Here is a 22023-nt window from a genome sequence, read left to right as displayed (position 1 = left end):
ACTGTTGCTGGACACGTGAGAGCTCAGAGCACAAGCATAGCTCCGCCATCCTCCCCCCGCCCAGGGGCAGCACCGTCACTATTAAACAGGCTGGGCAGGAAGCGGCCACAGCACAGCCGGACTGGCAGCGTGAGGGGCCATGGCGACCTACGTGCAGCTGAACACCGGAGCCAAGATGCCCATCCTGGGGCTGGGCACCTGGAAGGTAACAGCTTGAGAGAAAACCACTCGGACTGCACAGCTCCCTGGCACCAAGCTCACTTGCTTCTGCTCGGCCTGGCTGTGAGACTGAGCCTGTGTGAGGGAGAGGCTATGCAGAAATGTGTGGTGGTGGGCTTCCAGTTCCGCAGCACTGCTCTTGGGAAAGAAATAATATCAGGGAGGGTTACTTTCTGCAAGGTAGTTTTGCCATTCTTCTTCTGCTAGGAAACAGGCATTCACACTGCACTGATTTGAACTTCTAAAGGCATCGTTTTCAGTCCCCACCAGGGCAAGTGACAGCTGCAGTGATGGCTGCAATCGATGCTGGATACCGCCACTTTGATGGTGCCTATGCGTACCAGAACGAGAAGGAGGTTGGGGATGCGATCCAGCAGAAAATCAAGGAAGGCGTCGTGAAACGAGAGGACCTCTTCATTGTCAGTAAGGTAAACATCTGATGGTCTTCCATCCAAAAGCAGGGGATGGGAAATGCTTTGCCTATGCTATTTGCAGAGTAGGTAGCTTAGAGACAAGCTTTACATTGTAGGTTGAAGGCATTCAAAACATCCTTCAGGTCACTCCTGATTCAAGCGTAGCGCTTCACCCCAGTCTCTATGGAGTCTCAGGAAGGATATGAATCCATGATTCTGGAAACAACACTTGACTTTCCGCACACCGAGTGTGGTTTTCTTGCACCCAGCAGACAGGGACAGTGAGCTCGCTGAGTTGTGAGTGGAGGGCAGAAACCCTCTTTTCTTCCCAGTTCACTGACACACTGCTCCCCATTCAGCCTGAACTCACCTAGAGCACTGTGCTCTCAGGGACCTCACTCCACAGCCAAGGGGAAGTCCTTCCTTCCTCCAGCACATTCTCTCCCTGTGAATGGCTCCTTCTATCCATATCCCTGAAGAACAGCCACTCTTCCTACACCCAATGCACTATGTGCTTCAGCACCACAGCCCTACACTTTGCAGATGGGAAGAAGTGCTGCAGCATAAAGAAGCATGTGTACCTGAACTTCATGCCCCTGCTGGAGCTCGGAGATCACCTGCACAGCATGGGCATAGGTGAAGGGGGGCAGGAAAAGAGATGGAGGGCCAGGTAGCAACAGGAAAGTGAACAATCAGTGACACACAGCTCTGAGGTGACATGTGATAGCGGGTTGGTACACAGGCACTACCATTGTGCCACTGCACCGTCATGATGGCAAAGCACAGCAGAGCAGACAAGCATTGCAGTAGTGCTTGTGGAGCACCCCAGTTCTTGCTTCAGCAGTGGGGCTCACACTTCTCAGCTGCATGACGAACATGAGGTTCTGGGCATCCAGGTTTCTGCCCACAGTCAGATGCCTTTATTCCCCATGGCCTTCCAAAGAAAATGGGCCATTCCTGTCCTCTATCAAAAGGCACACCAAGTTTTAACCCAGGAGATCACAGTGAGGCTTGGCTTTTTATCTCCAGCTATGGTCCACGTTTCACGAAAGACATCTGGTGAAGGGAGCCTGCCAGAAAACTCTTGCCGATCTAAAACTGGATTACCTGGATCTCTATCTCATCCACTGGCCTTCTGGCTTCAAGGTACAGAAATGGCAATTCCGTTGACTTGCTTTCTTGGGTGACCTTTTCAGAGCTGCCAGCTATGCTTCTAGCATCACTGCTGTTCCTGTCCTGAAATATCACGTCTCTCTGGTACTGCTCATTCAGTTCTACTTCAGTGATGAGAGCCAGGTTCTGGAATTCTGCCCACGAGTGCACTGCATGCACAGCATTTTCCGTCCTCTTGATAGTGGGGGAGGAAGATCTAATTGATGGCAAGAATGCCCTGGACCTGTCTGAATTCAAAGGAAGAAATGGTTCAAGATTTCACTATCTTAATTTGGGAATTAAAGTGTGTGGTTTTCTTTCATTCAGCTTTAGCTTCCTATACTCCTGTTTGATTTACTTACAAAGCTAACTTCTGTAAAGGGAATGTTACAAACATTTTTATTCCATGCTCACAGGCAGGAGAGGATCTATTTCCCACAGATGACAAAGACATGATTGTACCCAGCAACACCGACCTTCTACAAACATGGGAGGTAAGTTCAACCACACAAGCAGTCCAGTTTTCTCTGTCTTTGACAGTCCTTTCCACGTTTTCATTGCATTCATCACTCACGGAACAGTTTTCTCACGCGTGTACATTTACTTGGAAGGAAATCAAGGTAATACAGGGTAGATTTCTATGTGTTTACTCATTACTTCCACACTGCTGTGCTCTCAGTATCTAACCCACGGGGAGAACCAAAATCTCTTTCAGGGAAGCTGCAGACCACAAAGGAGATGGAAAAAGTTCTCAGCTTGACTACATCTACTTTCCAGTGCACCACAGGTCCTCAGGCAGTTCTTGAAATACTCAAACACATGTTGCAGAAGAAAAGACCTTCTAGGTTGTGAGCTTACCTACAGCCTGGGGCACAACCCAGCCATGCTTATACAACATGCAGGGTAGTGTGATTTTTTTACTATGCCAAGGTGTGAGACTTTGAGCTTGGAGGAGATAGGACCTGCATTTCCCTCAGGGAGCACTGTGGGTCTAAATAGTTAATCTCTGCATCTTAAGAAAACGGGGAACCATAACACAGAAGCCCATCTTCAGGATCCATCTTCTATACCAGATGTTGCATCTTTAGGATCCGTTTTCTATACCACATGTTGACTTTGCTCCTCTTTCTGCTAGGCCATGGAAGAGCTGGTGGATGCTGGCCTGGCAAAAGCCATTGGCATCTCCAACTTCAACCACGAGCAGATTGAAAGAATCTTGAACAAGCCAGGACTGAAATACAAGCCTGCAAACAACCAGGTAAGCTGATAAGTGACCCCACGTATACATCCTTCATTGACTATGAAGACCTGATCCATTGAATGGGGATAAGGAAAAGGAGAACAGTGAAAAGAAGGCATTTATCCTTAATCCAACTCTGTGTGTATTTCTGGGTACAAAAAGCACTGACAGGCTCACCATTTGTCTCACCTTGATGAAGTGCTATACACAAAGACAGATGAATTTCCTCATGAAACATTTTTCCTAGAATGATAAAGAAAACATAGCCAAGATTCATGAAACCCCTGCAGACAAACTGTGTAAAAACTTTACATGATAGGAGGTTTTTAAGAGAACACGAAGGATGCATGTTATCACCCAGGACATTAGACCATTTGTGCAAAAGGCAGCCTGTAAATGCACCAGGTGATATACACTGGCACACAGCAATTCTTCAAAGCTTCTGTCATCAACATCATCCGTGCCCTTGTCTTTCCAGATTGAATGTCATCCATACCTGACCCAGGAGAAGCTGATCAACTACTGTCAATCCAAAGGGATTGCTGTGACAGCATATAGCCCCTTTGGCTCTCCTGACAGGCCACGGTAAGATTATCTGAAATTTTTCACAGGAGCTGGCAGGACTTTTGCATGAACTATTGCTATGACAACTCCATTAATCATTCATCATCACACACATACATCTGTTGCTATGCCGGCCGTTCCTGTGGAGGTTTCTTGCCATTGATCTTCTGTTCTTTGTGTAGGGCTAAGCTGGAGCACCCTTTACCTCTGGATGACCCCAGGATTAAAGAGATTGCAGCCAAGCACAACAAAACTGCAGCACAGGTAGGTGGGTGCTGGATGGTGGGTACTGCTTTCTGTAGCGCTGTGATTAAAAAAAATTATGCCCAAGGAGGAGATAAAATCTGAATCCATTCTCTACAAGCTGTGGCACTCCTCTGATTATTCCCTAACAATGCAGATTATTCCTTGAATGGCTCGCAATATATGCAACTCTTATTTCTTTGGCCATAAACAAAGAAAAGATTCTTGACTCATCTTCAGGCATCACTTCTCCGCTCAAGTTCTGCTGCACAGAATGACAGCCGTGTAGAAATTACTGAAACTCCAGGTAAGAAAGAAAATAACCAATTGTCTCAAAACCAGATCAGAGAGGAGGCCTCCCGTGTGGTGACCCACTACTTCCCTTTTTGCTCGTCAGGGAGCCCTACCCAGGCTATATGACAGGAATGACTTGAAACACTGCTGTATAAAGGTGGCTGCACACATGGCAAACCACTGCTGAGCATACTCAGCTTCTGTGGTAACACCACCTGTCTTCTCTCTGATTTGATGGTCTCTTCCTGCAGGTTCTCCTTCGCTTCCAGATCCAGAGAAATGTGATTGTGATCCCCAAGTCTGTCACACCACAGCGCATTGTGGAGAACTTCAAGGTGGGTGATTACAAGTGACCTGGCATCACTGTTTCCTGCAGAGCAAGTAGGGATCCTTCCCAAGTCCTTCTCAGAAAAGACCACAGGGCTTTTTCTATCTGCCTTTTTACCTCTACTGAGGAATTATTCTGAGCAGGCTTGGAGGCCAAGAACAGTAATATAGCAGAAAAATCTGACATAGAATAAATAGTGATCATAAAGAAGTTCTTGTGTTCATAAAAAGTGCTGCCCTCTATCTCTGAAGTCAGCAGTACGTGACATAAAATGGATCCGCCACAGTGAATATGCTTTCTCAGCCTGTCCATCTTCTTCACGCTGTTCCATTTCTTTCAAAGAGGTGATTTCCAGCTTTTTCTCTTGTTAGGTCTTTGACTTTGATTTGACTCAAGAAGAGATGGCAACTCTTCTCAGCTTCAACAGGAATTGGAGGATGGGTTTACTGAGCCAGTAAGTGACACTGATTCTTTACTTCCAAGTCTCACCTTTAGAATTACCTCTACGAATGGTTTCTGTCTGAGCTACTAGGCAGCATGAAATTCAATTAATTGAGAAAATTACTAATTCAAATAATAAAAGGTTTGTCCAAAAATACTTTTGCAACAGGCAGGTAAACATACTCAGTTTGAAATCAAAGGAAAGAAACAACAGACCACATACTCATTTTCAATCCAGATTCCAGGGAACTCTCTAACTTCAACTACAAAAGATGGGTTCTCACGGACAATTTTGCCTTTCTCTACCTTAGGAAAATTAGGATGCATATCTTCACACATTCTTCCAGCAATTACATAATTCCAGTCATACAGTCATCAAATGATAAAATCTGTGATTTTATGATTTTATAAGCCATTATAGAATGGATTGTGTTGGAAGGAACCATAAAGATCACCCAGTTCCAACACCACTGCCATTGGCTGAGATGCCAGCCACTATATCAGGTTGCCCAAGGCCCCTTAAAACCCCCATTTAGCAGCTCCGCTGTGCACCAAACACACCTTGATCTAACTCATGACTATGCATTAAAAGAGCTTTCTCTTTTTGATTTCTTTCAGGGCCAAAACACACAAGGAGTACCCTTTCCATGCAGAATACTGATGCTGTTCGTAACCTGGCCTTCACGATACCCCTGGTGTTTCATGTGCCTCTCCTCCAGCTTTGATCTCCATATCTAGCTTTCTTACTGAGTCTGCCCGGTTGCTGCCAGTGAGGTGAAAGGACATTTATTGCATTGCTTCGATCCAATTTCATTCTTTGAAATACGGAAGGAGTATTGTCCAACAGAACAAAATGTGGGATGTACTAATTTCCTGCTTATCAGAAGAGACAAGGAGTACCGAAGTATCTGGGCAGAACTGCTAAGTGAAAAACAAGGACAGCTTGAACACTTGAACCACTATTCAGCAAGTGCCTTCAGTCTTGCATCAGCACAAAGTAGCTTTAAAGGGTGAAAGCATTACTGGCTGAAATAATGGGGGGGCCGTGGAGGGGAGACCTTCCTTTTTGAAATTAAATAAACTACCTATGAATGTTAAACCTCACTTCTTGGCTGGTGTCTGGTGTCTGGTGCCTGTGGAACAAACCAGTTCTTGTTCCAGAAGTTCAGCTTACACTTCTCTGCTGTGGGAGGAAGATGAGGTTCTGAGCACCTTGGGACAATGCAATCTGCTCTGTGCATGTCCCAAAGAATGTGTGGTCATGGGCTTTCTTGGCCATCCTTACGAAGGAAAATGGGAAACATAGTTGATTGCAAAGTGCACATTTTTTGAAAAAGCTCTGCTGGAAGGAGCCTGCTAGAGGACACTTGCCAGCCTGAAAGTGCATAACCTGGATCTCTATCCCATGCACTGACCTTTGGGGTTTGAGGAATATTAATAGTAATGCACCTGGCTTTCTCATGACCTCTGCTTCTGAAGATTTCTATGGCTTTACAGCCCAATAACTGCTACCAGTGACAAAGTTAACCACGACTTTGATAAGTACAAGTAATGTTCTTGCCTGTACAAGTTTCTGCATGGTTTCTTTCCCTGTAGGTATTTGGGTGAGTCATCACTTTGAGGGGCCCAGCGCAAATACCTGCCATGACTGGGATATGCTGGCTAGAAATACTAGATGGGTGGTGTTTCTTTGTGTAACACAGTGTGAATTCCTCTGCTTCACCAAAGACATTTGAGGATGGGTGCAATGTCAGACACAGTACAAAAATTGCCAGTACCCAACTTTCTACAAGAGAATTAACTTGGGCAAGCTCACCAGTTCCTTCTCCGTCTTCATGAAGGGAAACAAGGAACATCAGGAAGAATGCATTCAGGCCCTGTCTTGCATCATGGATGGTGACTTTGCTGCACCCTGTTAGGCCACAGAAGAGCTGGTTGATGCTGATTTAGTTAAAGCCATTGGAATCTCCAGCATTAACAGTGAGAAGACTGAAAGAATCCAAAACAAGCCAGGAATGAAATATAAACTCACAAACAGCCAAGTAAACTGATAATTGAGAACCCAGCTGCATAGTTCTCAGGGATTATAAAGATCTGATTAAAGATGCTTGAGGATGTGGAAAGAGAGAGAACAAAGTGGACACTCCATGTACTCCAAGTGCCACCTTGTTGAGAATTCCAGGTACAAATGTCATTTGAAATCCAGGAAGAAAACTGTCTAACTCCATGTGGTGTTAGAAAGTGGCATTCCTTTATTCCTCACAATACCTACCAGGTGACTTAACAAGCAAGCGTGCTCTCTCAGAGTTCAGATACCACATTTAACATTTAAGACATACGTATGCGGTAGACTGGTATACATACCCATTCTATTTCAAGGACTCATTAATATATGCCAGTGTCCCTTTGGGCATGCTCAGTAGTATCTAGGGTGGTCGAGTGCCCACCTGCTTCTTCCCCATTTTCCACCACTAGCGTCATCACTGAGACCTTCGGTTTAATTTCAGCTGCTTCTCCCCAGTTTGGAAAATTTCCATTGCTTTTTAGGCCACAGCGAGCAACTTTTCTAACAATATATGTGGAATCCATGGAAGGTGTCCTTGCATCTATTGGGTGCAAAAGATAAAAGTAATCTATTACGACTCCTGTGCTTCTTGTGAGGCAAAATTGGTGAGGCAAAAGATAAAGATATTCTGTTATGTCCCCAGTGCAAAATTATTGAGAAAAACAAGACTATTCACCCACTAGAGTTGAAATGGAAAGTTTTAGTACTCTCACTCATGGATTCCATTTGCTAAACTAATACATCGGTTCTTAAAGTAATGTACTGCTCCCTGTTGCTAAACAAACCAACGTATACCACAAGACAGACTGGGAAACTTCATTATGCATGCAACTGGCTAAACTCTTGTATGCAAGTATAGGAACACACTGTGAAACCCTCTTTCCCAGCTTCAACAGAAAATGGAGAATCTGTTAAATGTTTTTTTAAGTCATGGCTTATTTCCTTCCAACTCTTAGATTTTCAGTATTCTTCATTCTGATCTCAAATGTACTCAAAGAGCTGTATAAATGAGACATGTTTGGAAAGCTGAAGTCATCTGGGGACACTAAGCATCTCCTAATCAATATCTTAGTAGAGTAGAATATTTTCACCATACTGACTGAACAACGTGCCTAAGTGCCATGTACTTATTTCAAATATCTCTGTTGTCAACACCTCCTGTAGTAGCACCTCCAGGGCTTTGTTGGCTCCTGTCTCACAGTTTTATTGACTCCCTCTTCCTCTTTCATGTCCCTTCAGTTACCCTCTCGTTGGCAAGTTACAACTCTTTTTGCCACCAAAACACCTCATTTGGTGTAGCTCAAAAAATGACAGCTTCCTCCAGTTCTGCTAAGTTAAAAGCCTTCTTTTCAGGACAGCTATAATCTCATGTCCCACAGACTCTCTGCAGATTTCTCTCTTTACAGCACTACTCCTTTCTGCAGCCTCAGAACCAGATTCACCGGGGCTTCCTGGGAAGCCAAAACAAAACTTCTTCAAGCTCCTTCTGCCTTGACAGTGTCAGAATGTGGCTGCTGCTTCTTGGATGTCCACCCCTCTGTACAGGGGCACACCTGGGGACTCAGTAAAAGGATAACAAACTCCATTGCGGCGTTGAGGTCACACTCAGGTTTAACTCTGCCCCCGTGTGTACAAACATTAAAACGCAGACTACATTCAATCATGTGAAATGGGTTCTGTGCTATTTTTGTGCAAAAGGATGCACCATCCTACCTCATCTGCATCATGTTGCTACAGCTCACCTCTCATCATCTCTACTCTCATCTCTCTGCAGTGTGAAACTCTCCCCAGCGAATGCACTCGCCTTTGAAAACAGGCCATGGAGATGTGTCTGTAGCCAGTGGTTGTTCAACCTTCTGGCTTGCCTAGGCCGCACGGAGCAAACAGGAATTGCTGTGGGCTGCATATAAAATACATAATAAACTTAATGTAATATAAGTAACAAAACATTTTTAACGCATTTTTTCTTAAAATGAAAAACTGAGAGCAACAAAAACATACAACAAGTGGGATGTTCAGCCTTGATTTGTTAAACTAATGCATCATTTCTGATGAAATATTATTCTTCCTGTGCTTCATCCTGGACAGTAATTGTTCACAAATATATGTACTGCCAAAAAGTAATGACACGAATAAGGTGTGACTGCAAATTGAGGGATATTTTTCTCTGGTAAGACAGGGCTTATGAATGTCTGGTAAAGAGACATGATAATGTTTTTGTTTTAATTTTTGAAACCAGTTCTCCTACTTCTTTATCAAAAAGGAAAGCAAGGCTGCATATTTTCCACTGTTTACAGCACTGTGTTAAGCCAATCATCACTCACCACTCTCTCAGTAAATAACTTCCCCCTGACATCTAAACTGAATTTCCCATCCTTTAGTTTAAAACCATTCCCACCTTGTCCTATCACTATCTACCCGTGTAAAAAGTTGATCTCCCTCATGTTAATAAGCTCCCTTTAAATTCCAGAAAGCCACTATCAGCTCTCCTCATGGGCTTCTCTTTTCCAGGCTGAACAAGCCCAGTTCCTTCAGCCTATCTACATAGGAGGGGTGCTCCAACATAGGAGAGGTGCTGATGCAGTGATTGTTCATCAAACGTGAGTTACTGGTGGTAACTGCATCATCTTCTATTCATTTTATAAGTCCCCCTTTTGTACCATCACTGGGACACCATCAGTAGCTATACCAGATATGTTGACAAAGGTGAAAGAAAATGGCTTTAATATATTTTTTCACTCTTTCATACAAATCAATCTGTGTCTTTCAATGGCACCAAAGAAGCAATTTCTTCAGTGACACTATATTTGTTACCAACTCCTCTAATGAAAATGCCAAATTGAGCCGTGTCTGTAGCATTACTACTTTCATCTATTGTCAAGGCGTAAAATTTGAAATTAGCAGCTGTACTCTCCGACTTTTTTGGATAGGTTTTCCTATTCCTTCAGTAGACCTGGCTATAATCAGGTGAGACAAAATGATCTGAGAAAAATCCCTTGTTTTATCAGGACACATGCCATCCATGCATTGCTTAACAAACGCACATCCAGGAAATGGCTTTGATTTTTTGCAATTAGGTTTGCTATCCCGTAGGAAGATTTTATAGCAAAGTCCAGTTGAGTTTTAACTTCTTTATAAATATTTTCTTGAGGTGACAGACCTTTACTCAGTTCCAATATTTTGTCTTTACGAAGCATTCCTTGATACGCATCAAATTTGGCAGCATGCTTCTGCACAGGTATTTTGAAATTGTCCTCTTTGACAACTGACATGATTTCCTTGCTAAAGAACTATAGAATCACTCAGGCTGGAAAAGACCTCAAAGGTCATCGAGTCCTACCATGACTTAACCATAGCATCCTAACAACCCTCCGCTAAATCATGTCCCTGAGCACCACATCCAAACAGTTTTAAACACATTCAGGGATGGTGACACAACCACCTCCACGGAGAGCCTATTCTAGTGCTTAACCACCCTTTCTGTAGAGAAGTGTTTCCAGATAGCCAACCTAAACTTACCCTGGCACAACTTGAGGCCATTTCCCCTCATCCTGTCACCTGTCACCAGTGAGACCAACCCCGCTCTCACTGTGGGCACCTTTCAGATATGGGAAGAGAGCACTAAGCTCTCCCCTCAGCCTCCTTTTCCCCAGACTAAACAGCCCCAGTGCCTTCAGTCTCTCCTTGTAGGCCATATTCTCCAAGCCCTTCACAAGCCTTGTTGCCCTTCTTTGGACCTGCTCCAGCACCTCAATGCCCTTTCTGTACTGAGGTGCCCAAAACAGAACACAGTACTCGAGGTGAGGCCTCACCAATGCCGAGTGCAGGGGCAGGATGACTTCCCTAGTGCTGCTCACCAGACCATTCCTGATACAAGCCAGGATGCCATTGGCCTTCTTGGCCACCTGGGCACACTGCTGGCTCGTATTCAGCCAACTGTCCATCAGTACACCAAGGTTCCTTTCCATCAGGCAGACTTCCAGCCACTCCTCCCCAAGCCTCTAGGGTTGACAGGGGTTGTTGTGACCAAAATGCAGGACCCGACACTTGGCCCTGTTGAAACTCATACAGTTTGCCTTGGCCCATCAATCCAGTTTATCTAGGTCCCTCTGTAGTGCCCTGCTCTCCTCAGGCAGATCAACACTCCCCCCAACTTGGTGTTGTCTGCAAACCTAATGAGGGTGCGTTCAATCCCCTCATCAAGATCGTTAAAAAAGATGTTACATAGAAGCTGCCCCAGTACCAAGCCCTGGGGGACACCACTCGTGATCGGCCACCAACTGGATTTAACTCCGCTGGCCACAACTCTTTGGGCCTAGCCAACCAGCAGTGTTTCACCCAGTGGAGCGTACGCCCATCCAAACCATGGGCAGCCAGCTTCCCCACGAGAATATTGTGGGGGATAGTGTCAAAGGCCCTACTGAAGTCCAGGTAGACCACACCAACAGTCTTACCCTCATCCACTAAGCGGGACACCTTGTCATAGAATGAAATCAGGTTTGTCAGACAGGATCTACCATTCATAAACCCATGGTGACTGGGCCTGATCTCCTGGTTGACCTTTAACTGGTCCGTGATGGCTCCAGAGATCATCCGTTCCATAACCTTCCCCAGCACCAAGATGAGACTGATAGGTCTGTAGCTACAAAGATCAACTTTCTGGTCCTTCTTGAAGATGGATATCACGTTTGCCATCCTCCAGTCCACTGGGACATCCCGAGTTAGCCAGGACTGCCAAGAATGATGGAGAGTGGCTTAGCAACCACATCCGCCAACTCCCTCAGCACTCTACGGTGCAATCCATCCATCCCCATGGACTTGTGAGCATCCGTAGGGCCTTATTATTTGTCAGCACTGCACAGTGCCTTCCTGGTGTCCTGGGGCAGGGCCAGGCTGCTCCACAGGGAGAGCTGCCATCGTGATGATGTAGCAGCAGGGCACGGGCTGCAGGTTGGACAAGCCTGCTCAAGCCTGTACCAATAAACTGGAAGAATTACAAGCAAAAAGAACAATTCACAAGAAGAAAGTTGGTCCCGTTAAGATCATGAAAACACCAAGGATACACTTGGACTTCTGATCTTAACCACACGTGCTTGCCATGAACTGCAGCAGCAATGTTTACCCTGTGCCTCAGTTCCTGTTCTCTGAAGTGCAGATAACATTACCTGCGGGTGAAGGGGACAACTTCATTCAGTTGCCCCAGGTGTCTCTCACCATCCATCTGCCCCAGCACTTAGGGGCACCAGGCTCTGCCAGGCTAAAACAGACAACAGTGGGACAGAGGCATAGGCCCTGCCTTTGCCTGAGTCTCCCAGCTATGAGCGCGGCAGCACGGGATGCCTCTATGAGAAGTTCCATGCCACACCCTGGGGCTCCAGTTTGATGAATTCTTGTTGGGCAACCTCTGGCTTTAATAATGCCAAGTCATGGGACAAAGTGCCACTAACTCAAACAGGCAGTCACCAACTGGGAGTAGTTTAGAAGTGTTGCAAATTCCAATCAAGATGTATGCAAACAACTGTGCCTAGGGGCAAGGCCCTGCACAAGCACAAACCGGACCAGAGCACAGCAACACTCCGCTCTCCTTCTGATAAAGAAAAGGATTGGGAGTAAAGGTTTATGGGGTGTGCACAGCCATGCCTTCTGTTGGTGATCACTTGCCCAACTCCTGAATGAATTCAGCTTGCACGTTAACTTGTGTGAGTTGAGAATAATACGCAGCACTGTTGCTGGACACGTGAGAGCTCAGAGCGCAAGCGCTGCTCCGCCATCCTCCCCCCGCCCAGGGGCAGCACCGTCACTATTAAACAGGCTGGGCAGGAAGCGGCCACAGCACAGCCGGACTGGCAGCGTGAGGGGCCATGGCGACCTACGTGCAGCTGAACACCGGAGCCAAGATGCCCATCCTGGGGCTGGGCACCTGGAAGGTAACAGCTTGAGAGAAAACCACTCGGACTGCACAGCTCCCTGGCACCAAGCTCGCTTGCTTCTGCTCGGCCTGCCTGTGGGACTGAGCCTGTGTGAGAGAGGGGCTATGCAGAAATGGATGGAGGTGGGCTTCCAGTTCCGCAGCACTGCTCTTGGGAAAGAAATAATATCAGGGAGGGTTACTTTCTGTAAGGTAGTTTTGCCATTCTTCTTCTGCTAGGAAACAGGCATTCACACTGCACTGATTTGAACTGCTAAAGGCATCGTTTTCAGTCCCCACCAGGGCAAGTGACAGCTGCAGTGATGGCTGCAATCGATGCTGGATACCGCCACTTTGATGGTGCCTATGCGTACCAGAACGAGAAGGAGGTTGGGGATGCGATCCAGCAGAAAATCAAGGAAGGCGTTGTGAAACGAGAGGACCTCTTCATTGTCAGTAAGGTAAACATCTGATGCCTTTCCGTCTCAAAGAAGTCGTTGGGAAACACTTTGCCTATGCTATTTGCAGAGTAGGTAGCTTAGAGACAAGCTTTACTCTGTAGGATGAAGTGGTTCCTATCATCCTTCAAGTCATTCCTGATTCAAGCTTACCACTTCATCCCAGTCCCTATGGAGTCTTAGGAAGATCTGCACCACTGATACTGGAAACACCACTTCATTGTGGTTTTCTTGCACCCAGCAGACAGGAACACTGACACACTGCTCCCCATTCAGCCTGAACTCACCTAGACAAGACAGCACTGTGCTCTCAGGGACCTCACTCCACAGCCAAGGGGAAGTCCTTCCTTCCTTCCTTTCTTCAGCTCATTCTCCCCCTGTGAATGGCTCCTTCTATCCATATCCCTGAAGAACAGCCACTCTTCCTACACCCAATGCACTATGTGCTTCAGCACCACAGCCCAATACTTTACAGAGGGAAGGAGAGGTGCTGCGGCATGAAGAAGCATGTAGCCCTGCACTTCATGCCCCTACTGGAGCTCAGAGACCACCCGCACAGCATGGGCATGAGTAAAAGGGAGCAGGAAAAGAGATGGAGGGCCAGGTAGCAACAGGAAAGTGAGCAGTCAGTGACACACAGCTCTGAGGTGACATGTGATAGCGGGTTGGTACACAGGCACTACCATTGTGCTAATGCACCCTCGTGATGACAAAGCACAGCAGAGCAGACAAGCATTGCAGCAGTAGTGCTTGTGGAGCACTCCAGTTCTTGCTTCAGCAGTGGGGCTCACACTTCTCAGCTGCATGACGAACATGAGGTTCTGGGCATCCAGGTTTCTGCCCACAGTCAGATGCCTTTATTCCCCATGGCCTTCCAAAGAAAATGGGCCATTCCTGTCCTCTATCAAAAGGCACACCAAGTTTTAACCCAGGAGATCACAGTGAGGCTCGGCTTTTTATCTCCAGCTGTGGTCCACATTTCATGAAAGACATCTGGTGAAGGGAGCCTGCCAGAAAACTCTTGCCGATCTAAAACTGGATTACCTGGATCTCTATCTCATCCACTGGCCTTCTGGCTTCAAGGTACAGAAATGGCAATTCCATTGTCTTGCTTTCTTGGATGACCTTTTCAGAGCTGCCAGCTATGCTTCTAGCATCACTGCTGTTCCTGTCTTGAAACATGATGTTGTTCTGTTGTTTTAGTTCTACTCTGGCCATGTGAGCCAGGTTCTGGAATTCTTCCCACCAGCACAATGCATGCATGGTGTCCTCTGTCCCTTTGATAATGGGATAGGAAAATCTTACACCAAGCTCTCGCCTCTCAGCTGCAAGAATAAGTTACTCTGCTTTCCCTCACACAACTATAATGTGTTCGTTTCAAATATAACCTTCTCAGAATCCAGCAGAATTTCCTGCCTTTACTGGAACAGTTTATGGCAAGAAGGCCTTGACCTTTCAATGTAAAAGAAGAAATGGTACAAGAACTAATTATCTTGCGAAGAGAATTAGTTGTGTTTGTTTTTTTTTTCATGTACTATTAGCGTTAACTTCCTATACTCCTGTTTGATATCCTTACAACGCTAGCTTCCCTAATGGGATTGTTAGAAGCATTTTTATTCCATGCTCACAGGCTGGAGAGGATCTATTTCCCACAGATGACAACGGCATGGTTATACCCAGTAACACTGACCTTCTAGAAACATGGGAGGTAAGTTCAATCACACAAGCAGTCCAGTTTTCTCCATCTTTGACAGTCCTTTCCACATTTTCATTGCATCCAGCGCTCTCAGAAATGTCCTTTCACACATGTACATTTACTTGGAAGGAAATCAAGGTAATACAAGGCAGATGTCTGTGTGCTTAGACATTACTTCCACACTCCTGTTCCCTGCATATCTAACTCTCAGTTGTAAAAGATTATTCTTTTGCACCATTTTCTCAAAGCCTACTGAGGACACAGATGAACAAGTCCAAACAAGTCCTGGACAAGGGTTGAGAAATTGTTTGTCTGAGGGACACAGATGGACAAGGCAAGGGGAAATGAGGGAGAGAGATAAGCTTCAGATTGATGGCTGGGAAGCAGTCTTTTGTGTGGGCTTACCTTGAGGGAGATAGTCATCTCAAGAGGTGCTGCACATGACTGTTACCCAAGCACACAGGAATGCTACGCTGGCACTAGAAGGATAGAAAGGGGATCAACAACCATGAAGTTAAGTTTCTGACAACAGATTCCTCACTACCTGAGACCAGGATGCTGAAGAACAAGGTTTCTGACATAAGAAGCCTCATGACCTGCCTCTCCCTCCTGGACTTGCTCTGCGTTCTCCCTGCTTGCTGCCTAAGGCTGGCCTCTCTGCTGCTGCTCTCCCCCAAGAAGGTGTCTGATACCACAAGCCTCATGAGCTGATCCATGCATGCTGACTCTCTCTTGGGCCTGCAACCTGAGACCTGCCCCTTCCTCCTGGACTTACCCTGCCGCTTCTTCCTGGTACCTGCGTGCTGCCTAAGGCCAGCCACACTGCTGCTGCTCTCCCCCTGTGCTTTTACCTTGGACCATAGGAACGGGGAGCAACGGGACCGCTGCTGGATCCTGGTGGTGACTATCCCCGCTTTACGCAATTCTTGCTAATTTCCTATTGTTTCTATCGCCCGCCTTCCCTTTCCCATCACCCTAATTCATAATAGTGTCTGTCCTCCCCTTCCCCATCTCTCTGATTAAGATTTGCAATAAACTGGTCGGACCAACATTTGAACGATTGTTTCTCAATCTCACGCCGGGTATACATATATCAAAGAACCTCCAATCCCTCCTACAAATTGGGGTGAGACAACAGTGAGCGCCAGAATATCTTTCAGGGAAGCTGCAGACCACACAAGAGATGGAAGAAGATCTCAGCTTGACCATAACAACTCACCACAATTCACCACAAGTCCCCAGGCAGTTCTTGAACTGCTCAAACACATTCTGCAGGAATAAAGACATGCTAGGTTGTCAGCTTACCTACAGCCTGGGGCACAACCTTCCAACATTTGTACAACAAAATATTATGGGGTATCATTGTCCTTTTACTCATGCAACGTGATTTTTCACAATGTTAAGAAGTGAGACTTCAAGCTTGGGGGAGATGGCACCTGCATTTCTCTCAGGGAGCACTGCTGGTCTAAATAGTTAATCTGCGCATCTTAAGAAAACGGGGAACCATGACACAGAAGAGCATTTCAGGATCTGTCTTCTGTACCAGATGTTGACTTTGCTCCTCTTTCTGCTAGGCCATGGAAGAGCTGGTGGATGCTGGCCTGGCAAAAGCCATTGGCATCTCCAACTTCAACCATGAGCAGATTGAAAGAATCTTGAACAAGCCAGGACTGAAATACAAGCCTGCAAACAACCAGGTAAGCTGATAAGTGACCCCACTTATACATCCTTCATTGACTATGAAGTCCTGATCCGTTGAATGGGGATATGGAAAAGGAGAACAATGTGAAAAAGGCATGAACCACAGTTTGAAGATGTATAGTTCTCCCAGAAACATTTTTCTGGAAGGATAAAGAAAACAGAGCTGAGTGCAACCTCTGCAGACAAACTGTGTAAGAACTTTACATGATAAGAGTTTTTTAAGACAAAATGAAGGACATGTTATCACCCAAGACATTAGTCCGTTTGTCCACAAGGCTGCCTCTCACTGCATTAAGAAATAACTATTGACACAGCAACATCACAGGTGTTCTGCCATCATCACCCTCTGCACTCTTGTCTTTCCAGATTGAATGTCATCCATACCTGATCCAGGAGAAGCTGATCAACTACTGTCAATCCAAAGGGATTGCTGTGACAGCATATAGCCCCTTTGGCTCTCCTGACAGACCATGGTAAGATCACTGGCATTTTGCAAGGGAGCAGGCACAAATTTTGCTTGAACGATTGTGACTACAACTCAATTAAGGATTCATCAAAATGCAGATATCTGTTGCTAAGCCAGCTGTGCCTGTGGAGGTTTCTTGCCATTGATCTTATGTTCTTTGTGCAGGGCTAAGCCAGAGGATCCTTCTCTTCTGGATGACCCCAAGATTAAAGAGATTGCAGCCAAGCACAACAAAACTGCAGCACAGGTAGGTGGTTGCTGGATGGTGGGTACTGCTTCCTGTAACACACTCATTTAAAAAATTACACCCGAGGAGGAGATAAAACCTAAATCCATTCTCTGCAAGATGTGCCACTCCTCTGATTATTCCCTAACAATGCAGACAGCTCCTTGTATGGCCTGCAATATATGCCACTCTTATTGCTTTTGCTATCAGCAAAGAAAAGATTCTTGTCGCATCTTCAGGCATCATTTCTCACCACAAGTCCTGTTATAGAAAATGAATTGCAGAATTGTAGAGTTATTTGCGTTGGAAGAGACTCTTACAGGTCATCTAGTCCAACCCCTGCACTGAACAGAGACATCTACAAGGATACAAAGAGCCCGGGTCAGCCTGACTGTGAATGCCTCCGAGGACCGGGAATATACCATGTCACTGGGCAACCTCTTCCAGTGCTTCACTACCCTCATTGTAAAAAAAAATTCTCCTTATATCCAATCAAAATCGCTCACTCTTTTACTTTGAAATCATTTCAAAGTTTTGCTTACATTATTGAAAGTCCACGTAAGAAAGAAAATAACTGACTGTCTCAAAACCAGATCAGAGAGGAACCCTCCCAGTTGGGGATCCATCACTTAGCCCTTTGCTCTTCAGGAAGCACTTCACAGGCCACAGGACAGGAATGAACTGAAAGGCAGCCCTACAAAAGTGGCTGTAGCTCAGGCAAACAGCTGTTAAACACACTCAGCTTCTATGGCAGCACCTCCACCTGTCTTCTCTCTGATTCGGTGGTCTCTTCCTGCAGGTTCTCCTTCGCTTCCACATCCAGAGAAACGTGATTGTGATCCCCAAGTCCGTCACACCACAGCGCATTGTGGAGAACTTCAAGGTCAGTAATTAGGAGTGACCTGGCATCACTCCTCCCTGCAGAGCAAGCAGGGATCCCTTCTCAGCCTTCCCAAAATCCTCCTCAGATAGGTCCACTGGGCTTTTTTTATCTGCTTGTTTATTTCTACTGAGTGCAAAGCTAAGGACACGGTGAGGACTTGCATGATCTTTAATGTTCTGTGTTTTTTTGGTTAAGGGATTATTCTGAGCAGCCTTGGAGGCCAAGAACAGTAATATAGCAGAAAAATCTGACATAGAATCAACAGTGATCGTAAAGAAGTCCTTGTGTTCATAAAAAGTGCTGCACTCTATCTCTTAAGTCAGCAGTACGTGACACAAAATGGATCCATCACAGTGAATATGCTTTCTCAGCCTGTCCATCTTCTTCACACTGTTCCATTTCTTTCAAAGAGGTGATTTCCAGCTTTTTCTCTTGTTAGGTCTTTGACTTTGAATTGACTCAAGAAGAGATGGCAACTCTTCTCAGCTTCAACAGGCACTGGAGGATGGGTATAGTGAGCCAGTAAGTGACACTGATTCTTTACTTTCAAGTCTCACCTTTAGAATTACCTCTACAGAATGGTTTCTGTCAGAGCTACTAGGCACCATGAAATTCAATTAATTGAGAAAAGTTACTAATTCAAATAATAGAAGGTTTGTCCAAAAATACTTTTGCAACAGGCAGGTAAATATACTCAGTTTGAAATCAAAGGAAAGAAACAACAGACCACATACTCATTTTCAATCCAGTTTCCAGGGAACTCTCTAACTTGAACTACAAAAGATGGGTTCTCACGGACAATTTTGCCTTTCTCTACCTTAGGAAAATTAGGATGCATATCTTCACACATTCTTCCAGCAATTACATAATTCTGATCATACAGTTATCGAATCATAAAATCACAAAATCACAGAATCATAGACTCATAGAATTACTTGGGTTGCAAGGGACCTTAAAGATCACCTAGTTCCAAGTCCCTCGCCACTGGCTGGCATGCCAGCCACTATATCAGGTTGTCCAAGGCCCCTTAAAATCTCCTTTCAGTGGCTCCTCCATGATCCAAACACATCTCTACGTAACACATGATTCAGCCATTAAAAGAACTTTCTCTTTTTGATTTCTTTCAGGGCCAAAACACACAAGGAGTACCCTTTCCATGCAGAATACTGATGCTGTTTGTAACCTGGCCTTCACTATACCCCTGGTGTTTCATGTGCCTCTCCCCTAGCTTTGAGCTCTGTATCCAGCTTTCTTAATGCGGCTGTCCTGATGCTGCCAGTGAAATCAAAGGACATTTATTCCATTGATTTTGTCTGACTTTATTCTTTGGAAGATGGAAAGAGAAGAGTTCAGTAGAATAAGTTGTGGGATGTAATAATTTCCTGCTTATCAGAAGAGAGGAGGATTACTGAAGTATCTGGGCAGAACTGCTCAGCGGAAAATGAGGACATCTTGAATGCATGAACCACTATTCAGCAAGTGCCTTCAGTCTTGCATCAGCACAAACCAGAGGCTGAGAATCCACAAGAGCAAACAGACATCCACCACTGCATGAGAAGGCTCACAAATTTTAAATAAAAGTAACTTGAAAGCGTGAAATCATTACTGGCTGAAATGTTGGTGCAGGGGTGGTGGGTTGGATCATTTTTTTTAGAAATTAAATGAAATCTCTATGAATTTTACCCTTCTCTTCTTTCTTTTTTGAGCATTGGCACAAAGGAAGGGAAACCATAAAGTCATGGGGGGGCAGGTAACACCAAGATGTCATCCTAACTCCAGTGTGGTGTTAGGAACCGGCATTCCTTTATTCCTCACAATACATTCCAAGCAACTTGACAAACAAGTGTGTGCTCTCAAAGTTCAGGTTCTACGTTTAAACAATTAAGACATAAAAGTGCGTTACATTGGCGTACGTATACATTGTTTTCCAAGAACTAATTAATATATGCTAGTATCCCCCTGGGCGTGCGCAGTAGCACCTAAGGGGGTCACACGCCCACTTACTTTTTCCCTATTTTTTCACCATGAGCTTAATCACTGAGACTTTTGGTTGACTTTTAAAATTTCCCAATTTGGCAAATTTCCATGGCTTGTTAGGCTATAATGAGCAACTTCCAAAATAATGTATGTGAAAATTCAAGGAAAACATCCTTGCACCTGGTTTAATGCAAAGATAAGTAGTCTATTAATGACTCCAGTGCTTCTTGTGAAGCAGAATTAAGAGAAAGCAAGGCTGTTCACACACCAAGCAAAGTTGAAATGGAATGTTTTAGAACTAGCACTCACTGATTCCTTCTGCAAAACTAATATATTAGTCCTTAAACTAATATACTGATAGCTACTGCTAAACAAACCAGCCTACGTCCATCCCTCCTTTTCTTTTGAGGACAAGGATGTTTGTATGTTAATCCTCACCATCTTTGACCTTCACCCTTAGGGATACATTCCCAACATTGAATCACAGAACAAACAAGAATACATAGAGCTACTACCTACACTATCCCTACATGTAACTTGTTAACCAATCCAATCTGGGAAGCCAGGAGTCATTTTGGTTAAAAGGTCAGTTAAACTCCAGTTTACATCATCCTGGCTTACTTTATGCAGCATTTCAGCTTGGTGCTATATCTTATGTACGTCTGTTTCCATTCTAACATTTTGATCTACATAAAAACAACAACTAGCATTTACTCATTATTGTGCAACTCATATCTAAAGTCATTCTATTTTGCAATACTTCTTTGGCTAAGCTTTGAACTTCCTTAAGGGCAGTAACAGTGCCCACTGTTTCATTTTCTAGCTGCTACATAATAGCTGCGATGTTTACTATAGTCTTTTGTAGAAGCATTACATTTTCACCCTATTGTCTGAAGGATGAGCCTAAATATCATGTACTTATTTCAAATTTCTCTGACATCAACAACTCCTACAGTAGTGCCTCCAGGGCTTTGCTGGCTGCTGACTCACAGTTTTACTGACGTCCTCTTCCTCCTCGTCCACCTCTCTGCACAGGGTCACACGTGTGTACAAACACTGAAATACACCCTTCATTCCATCGTCTGGGTTCTGAGCTATATTTTGTGCAAAAGGATGCATTACGCTATGACACCAATTAATTGACATCCATATCATGTCGCTACAGCTCACCTCTTGTCATCTCTATTCCCATCTCCCTGCACTGTGAAACTCGTCTCTATGAATGTGCTCTAGCCTCTACCAATGAATGGAAATAACTCAATGTGAAAAAAACAAATAGGCAACTCCACAATTCACAAGGACAAAGATGGTCCTCCTAAGATTCTGAGAAATCTCAGGACCTACTTTAACTTCCCCACTTTACCACATGCGCTCTGTAGGAATTCAGCAGCAACGCTGCCTCTGGGTCTGGCTTCCCACACTCTGAAGTGCTGATAAAATCACCACTGGGTCAAGAGAATAACTTCTTTCTCTGTATTGCCACTCCACGTGTCTCTCATTGTTCATCTGCACCAGCACAGGATGGTTCTGTGAGCAGTTTCACACCACGCCTTGGGGTCCCACTTTGCTGAATCTTTATAGGTCAACCTCTGGCTTTATTAATGCCAAGTCATGGGACAAAGTGCCATTCTAATTCCAGCAGGCGGTAACTGACAGGGCAAACTTCAGAAGTGTGTCATCAGTCACTACCAAGATATGTGCAGCAACTGTGCACAGGGACAAGGCCCTGCACAAGCAGAGACCTGCCAG

General features: G+C 45.1%; 1 protein-coding gene across 7 annotated transcripts; it reads left to right on the top strand.

The window, feature by feature from the left end:
- The first annotated feature begins 109 nt into the window (after positions 1–109).
- LOC425137 (aldo-keto reductase family 1, member B1-like) lies at positions 110–19979 on the top strand. Of its 7 annotated transcripts, none has more exons than NM_001278080.2 (10): positions 110–205; positions 480–647; positions 1662–1778; positions 2201–2278; positions 2920–3042; positions 3503–3609; positions 3771–3852; positions 4377–4460; positions 4825–4907; positions 19425–19979. In NM_001278080.2, the coding sequence occupies exons 1-10, from the start codon at positions 140–142 to the stop codon at positions 19465–19467; spliced, it is 951 nt and encodes a 316-aa protein (NP_001265009.2). In that variant the 5' UTR covers positions 110–139; the 3' UTR covers positions 19468–19979. The 7 variants fall into 7 exon arrangements, with proteins under 7 accessions (NP_001265009.2, XP_040556818.1, XP_040556823.1 ...); XM_040700884.2 differs by lacking the exon at positions 19425–19979 and adding an exon at positions 5513–5998; XM_040700887.2 differs by lacking the exons at positions 110–205; positions 480–647; positions 1662–1778; ... (4 more) ...; positions 4377–4460; positions 4825–4907 and adding exons at positions 12791–12886; positions 13161–13328; positions 14292–14408; ... (4 more) ...; positions 18214–18297; positions 18737–18819.
- Positions 19980–22023: the final 2044 nt, after the last annotated feature.

Source organism: Gallus gallus, chromosome 1, assembly GCF_016699485.2.
Source record: "Gallus gallus isolate bGalGal1 chromosome 1, bGalGal1.mat.broiler.GRCg7b, whole genome shotgun sequence".
In the NCBI taxonomy this organism is placed as follows: domain Eukaryota; kingdom Metazoa; phylum Chordata; class Aves; order Galliformes; family Phasianidae; genus Gallus; species Gallus gallus.
The sequence above is the reverse complement of the archived record's forward strand: the minus strand, read 5'-3'. Positions and strand labels throughout refer to the sequence as shown.

What these genes read in the sequence shown, in the direction of transcription:
- LOC425137 (NM_001278080.2), top strand. Translation starts at nt 140, where the DNA reads ATGGCGACCTACGTGCAGCTGAACACCGGAGCCAAGATGCCCATCCTG. An exon ending in TGGGGCTGGGCACCTGGAAG is followed by an intron (nt 206 to 479) that starts GTAACAGCTTGA and finishes CATCGTTTTCAG; the next exon opens with TCCCCACCAGGGCAAGTGAC. An exon ending in ACCTTCTACAAACATGGGAG is followed by an intron (nt 2,279 to 2,919) that starts GTAAGTTCAACC and finishes TCTTTCTGCTAG; the next exon opens with GCCATGGAAGAGCTGGTGGA.